This window comes from Mastigoproctus giganteus, chromosome 1 (assembly GCF_048544385.1).
Source record: "Mastigoproctus giganteus isolate SK-2022 chromosome 1, ASM4854438v1, whole genome shotgun sequence".
Classification (NCBI taxonomy): Eukaryota; Metazoa; Arthropoda; class Arachnida; order Uropygi; family Thelyphonidae; genus Mastigoproctus; species Mastigoproctus giganteus.
This window is the reverse complement of record NC_143575.1, coordinates 194,913,944-194,919,943: the sequence shown is the minus strand read 5'-3', so window position 1 is coordinate 194,919,943 and position 6,000 is coordinate 194,913,944. Positions and strand designations below refer to the sequence as shown.

The 6,000-nt window shown below is 37.5% G+C and overlaps 1 protein-coding gene across 1 annotated transcript in view; it reads right to left on the bottom strand.

Annotated features, from left to right (window-relative positions):
• Positions 1-557: 557 nt before the first annotated feature.
• The window catches only part of Sting (transmembrane protein sting), a 103,759-nt gene continuing 98,316 nt past the window's right edge, over positions 558-6,000 (bottom strand). Inside the window, exon 5 of the mRNA XM_090383827.1 lies at positions 558-739. Within this exon, the coding sequence (XP_090239953.1) occupies positions 663-739 (77 nt within the window). The 3' untranslated portion in view covers positions 558-662. The remainder of the gene's footprint in view (positions 740-6,000) is intronic.

Genomic DNA, 6,000 nt, shown 5'->3' with positions numbered 1-6,000 from the left:
ATTTAAATTTTGCATAATTTCTAATTAAAACTGGGCACTGGGAAACAATTAGTAAGAAATATTTAAAAATAGCCATGCTATAAGTGTATAAATGCTGGATTGAATCTATCTCACATGTCCACTTGCACATTTCAAAGTTGAACAAACCCACTTCTGGGTCAATGAAGAATTTCAGAGAATAATGGAAATAAGTCCATATAAGCTTGCACTGTGCAAGCTTACACAGGACATATTTCTAAGACTATGCAGGTATTTGATTGCTATCAACTTCCACAATGTGGAAGTTGATAGCTTAAATAAATTCAAGGAAGAGAAGTGGACAAACTTTTGGAGCAAATGGATGGGTGAAATGGGAAGTTTTTTTTTTTTTGGCTGACGTTGTATAAGCTTGTTTTCTTTTATCATATATGAATGCTAAAATCTGTAATATTACAATACAAATGGTAAAACTATTTACACTGCTATATAAAGTTTAGAATTTATGTATATACTAATTAAATTAGTTGGGTAATTTGCTAAAAAAGAAGTATGGATGAAAATGATAAGTGCTATACAAATATGCTGCATGACCAGAATAATGTTCAAAACATACACTATTTTATAAATAAATCAATATTATCACAATTATTATCACTGGCTGACACCGTTGACATCATTTGAAGTTATGCATTTTTGAGGTCTTCTAGATGGTCTAGAAAAATCTTCGACAGACAGATTGGACGTCTATTTTCATCTTGATCTAGTAAGAGTAAAGGAAACAAAATCATCATCAGCAAAATATAAAACTATAATCTAAAATAAAAAAAAAATTTATTTGAATTCAAGCAAAATGACTAACATATATTTTGGAATTTATAGTGTAATTTTTTTAAAAAAAGAAACAAAAGGTGTTTCAAGAGTAAGGCTCATTAAGACTTTAAAAGTCATACTGTTTAAACAGCTATAATTAAGAGTATAAACATAAATATTTTTAACAGTGGCTTATTATAATCTGAATATTTTTACTTGTGTATCAACCTACAGTGGTGCAAAAAAAACTGCATCACCTTAAAAAAAGTAACATTTGTAGTGAAATGTATTAGATATTGTTTTATTACAGTAATTTTTTTGTCGCAAAGCAGAGATTTAATTAAATTGCATCAGATAACACTTCTATTGCATCAGACAGTAATTGCAAGGTATTGCATCAGCTGTTTCTATAAATACGGTGTTGGAAGGGTATACATGCTCATTAGTATCCTGTTTTGCGGAGGTATAAGCCTGGCTCCATATGTTCAGTTGACACCAAGAAAAAAATATATAAAAAAATAAATATAAAAACCATAAAAAAGTGCAGCAGTTGCTCTGTCCCATGAAGAGCTTTCTACGCATGCTATCGCTCAAAAAATAGGCTGCCACTAGTATCCTGGTTGTTGAAATTAAAGCGTGAAACCGGTGATGTGAAGAGAAGCCCTGGATCAGGCCGTAAGAGAGTGACCAAGCCTTCCCAAGATTGATATTTCAAATGGTTATGCTTTTGTAATCGCCATGCTAGTGCTCCTAATCTAAAACTGGACTTTGAGATGGCTGGTGTTAAAACAAGTGCACAAACTATCCAAAGACAACTTTTGGAATGTGGTCTACATGTCTATCGGCCCAAGAAGAAGCCTTTGTCGACCCAACAAATGAGGAAGAAGCAATTTGCTTGGGCTAAAAAACAAGTTTCATGGACAAAGAGCAATGAGACAGCGTCATTTTTTTCTGATGAATCAAAATTCAACCCGCATGTCTTAAATGGAAAGCAATATGTCAGAAGACGAAAATCGGAGGCATACTATCCTGCTTTTCAAATATACATAAAGTTTTATTTCAGTAGTTTTGGAAATAACACAAGTCATTTACTCAGTAAGTGGAATTTGCAAGACATAATAATATAGCTTATCCAGCAATGATGCGATATTTTACAATGCACTTTTCAAGTTAACGGCAAGAGAAATTATTCTAATTTCTCACGACTGTATTAGTCTTGCACTATTAAATGCCTTGTTATTGTATAGCCTTCCATAATAATGACTCTGGTAATGGTAGATGAAAAAGTTCAAAAATTGAAATGTATGTAATAATTTCTATCTGCAGTTATTTGCCTTTGTAAACCCCTCTTATCTTTGCTGCCTATGCAGGATATGCAAATATTTTTTATATATATGTATATATTTAATGCAACTAATCATATTTGCAGTAAAGACTTCTTTACTTATGTAAGCTCTAGAAGGAAGGGAATGAATCAGATTGGTTCACTTGATATCGATGGTTCAATTGTTGAGAATTCTGCTCAGGTATCTGACAAACTGAATGAGTATTTTGCATCTACATTCACACATGAGGAATTCTGTAGGAAAGTGGAAGCCAGAAGCTTATCAAGCTCTAACAGGGAAGTTAAATGATTTTGTAATAACTGAGAGCAAAGTGGAGGAGAAATTGCTGAAGCTGAACTCAAGGAAGGCACCTGGGGTGGATGAGATCTAACCAGTTATATTCACGGATGCAGCAAAGGATATAAGCAGGCCCTTAGCCATGATTACGACAGCATCTATGGACTCAGGGAAGTCCTCATGGACTAGAGATGTACAAATGTATCCGTAATTTACAAAAGGGATTGAAAGGTGACACAATAATTACAAACCTGTTAAGTTCTGTTCCAGGAAAAAAAATGGAGTCATTGGTTAAAGAAGCACTGCAGGATCATCTAGATCTGTTATTTTGTTATTTGGTTTTTTTAGGAGAATTAGCAAGTAAGGCCATATTGCTCCGGGATATGCGGTGGTCATTCCCTGACCTTTCTGCATCCTCCGTATTTGGTGGTGACGGGCTCGAACCCTGGTCTAATCAAGAAGCGTGTGCTATGCACTGCTTCTCCTTCCCACCTGGCTATGGAGGCGCCTGATCATCTAGACAAGACTGTAGTTATAGTTCAGACACACTATGGGTTTGTTAAGGGAAAGTGTTGTCTGACCAATTTTATTGGATACTATAATGTGGTCAAAAGGAACTGGATGCAAAAAATTTTGATATCATATACTTGGATTTGAGGGAAACTTTTGATACTGTTGCACATGGAAGACTACTGTACAAGTTGGAGTAGTAGCAGTATGGCATTAAAGGCAAGTTGCTACAAAAGATAGAAGGATGGTTGAGTGGAAGAAGACAGAGTGGTAATCAATGGATGCTGCCTTTCATGGACTATATGTTATTAGTAGAGTTCCCCCAGGGGTCCATGTTGGGCCCTTTGTTGTTTTATGTATTTATCAATGATATTGATGAAGGTATATCAGGCTTAAACTCCAAGGTTGCAGACGATACTAAGGTTGGTAGGGTTGTTAACGACAGTAAGGACAGTACACTACTGCAACAGGATCTAGCAAAGTTGAGCAGGTGGGCTGAGGGGTGGAAACTGAAGTTTAACATTTACAAATGCAAAGTATTGCATATTGATGGCAGTAACCCCAGAGTAACATACCAACTGTGCAGTACTACATGACTGCAATGGTCTGAGACAGTAATTAAATTCTATACAGTGAGACCAATTGATGATGTTACCAAGAGCAAATTCAAAATGGGAAGCATTCAAAGAACTTATCTTGGAAGCTATTAGGCTTTACATACCAACTAAGAAATATTGTTCAAGGCCTAAATGGATGTCTGATGAACTAATGAGACATATGGCAGAGAAGAAAAATACATGGGATACATATAAATTAACATGTGACAGAGAAGCCTATGATAGATATAAGTGAATCTGTAACCAAGTTACAAAGGAGGTTAGGCAGGCGAAGGCAGATTACGAGAAATCTTTGGCAAAGGATGCAAAGAAAAACAGCAAAGAGTTCTTTACTTATGTAAACTCTAGAAAGAAGGGGATGAATCAGATTGGTCTACTTGATATTGATGGTTCAACTGTTGATGATCCTGCTCAGGTAGCTAACAAACTAAATGAATATTTTGCATCGACATTCACACATGAGGAGATATTCAGCGAGTGGAATGCCAGAGGTGTTTTTAACTCTAGCAGTAAGCTAGATAATCTTGTAATAACTGAGAGTAAAATGGAGGAGAAGTTGTTGAAGATAAACACAACAACGGCACCCGGAGTGGATGGGATCTATCCAGTTATATTAAAGGAGGCAGCAAAGGAAGTAAGCAAACCCTTAGCCATAATTATGAGAGCTTCCTTGGACTCAGGGGAGGTACCCATAGACTGGAGATGCGCAAATGTGAACCCAATCGACAAAGGAGGATCAAAGGGAGACACAGGTAATTACAGCCTGTTAGTTTAACTTCGGTTCCATGTAAATTAATGGAGGCACTGGTTAAAGAAACACTGCAGGATCATCTAGACAAGACTTCAATTACAGCTCAAACACAGCATGGGTTTGTTAAGGGGAAAGTCTTTCCTGACCAATTTGATTGGATACTATGATGCAGTCACAAAAGAACTGGATGCAGGGAATAACTTTGATATTATATATTTGGATCTTAGAAAGGCTTTTGATACTGCTGCACATGGAAGACTGCTGCACAAATTGGAGCATTGTGGCATTGGAGGCAAATTGCTGCTATGGATAAAGGGGTGGTGAGGGGAAGAAGACAGAGAGTGGTAATCAATGGACACTGCTCATCGTGGACTAATGTTATTAGTGGAGTCCCTCATGGTTCAGTGTTGGGTCCATTATTGTTTTCTGTATTTATAAATAATATTGATGGTACATCAAGCTTAATGTCCAAGTTTGCAGATGATACAAAGGTTGGCAGGGTTGTTAAGGACACTTCTGATGCTACGCTGCTGCAACAGGATCTGGAAAGGTTGAACAGATGGGCTGAAAGGTGGCAAATGAAGTTTAAAATTGACAAATGTAAAGTACTACAAATGGGAAACAGCAACCCCACAGCAACGTATCAACTCTGTGGTACTACACTGACAGTGATAGAGAATGAAAAGGACCTGGGGGTAATTGTGCAGGCAGATATGAAGTTCTCTGAGCAGTGCAGACTGGCTAGCTCATTGTGTCTTGTCAATGATATACAGGAATTTTTCTAGTAGGGATAACGAGGTGATTATTCCTTTGTATAAGGCAATGGTCAGGGCACACCTTGAGTACTGTATATAGGTCTGGAGGATTCATTTCAAGAAGGATGTAGAGCTGCTGAAATGAGTACAGAGAAGGGCAACAAGATTAGTGAATAGAACAAAGGGTCGCACTTATGAAGAAAGGTTTAAGTTTTGCAAATTACAGTGTCTGGAGACTAGGCACCGGCGAGGTGATCTGATAGAGGTGTATAAAGCCTTGAATGGTTTGAGCATGCTCAATGCTGATGGGATTCTTCCTCTTGCTCAGAATAATCACCTGAGAGGGCATAAATTTGAATTGAGGAAAGACAGATGTAGGATAGATGTGCGGAAGTTTGCCTTTAGCCAGCGGGTGGTTGGTTAGTGTAACAGACTTCCATCCCTTGTTGTGGAAGTTGATAGCCTAAAGAAATTTAAGGCTCAGCTGGACAGGTATTTCGAACGAACGGAGGGGTGAAATGGAAGTGGTTTTTTTTTTTTTTTTTTTTTTTTTGGCTGATGCTGCATAAGCTTTCTTTCTTGCACCATATGCCTGTACTAATGCTAATGCACTCAGGGTAGTGGAGGATGAAAAAGACCTGGGGATAATTGTGCAGTCAGATATGAAGTTTTCTGAGAAGTGCAGACAGGTGCAAGAGTAGCTCATGGGGTCTTGTCAAAGATATATAGAAATTTTGCTAGCCAGGATAAGGAGGTGATTATCCCCTTGTATAAGGAAGTAGTCAGGCCACACCTTAAGTACTCCATACAGGTTGGGAGGCCTCATTTTAGTAAAATTTGTTGAGCTACTAGAACGAGTAGAGAGAAGGGCAATGGGATTAACGAGTGGAACAAAGGGTTGCTGTTACCAAGATAGGCCTAATTTCTGCAAATTGCAGTGTCTGGAGACTAGACAC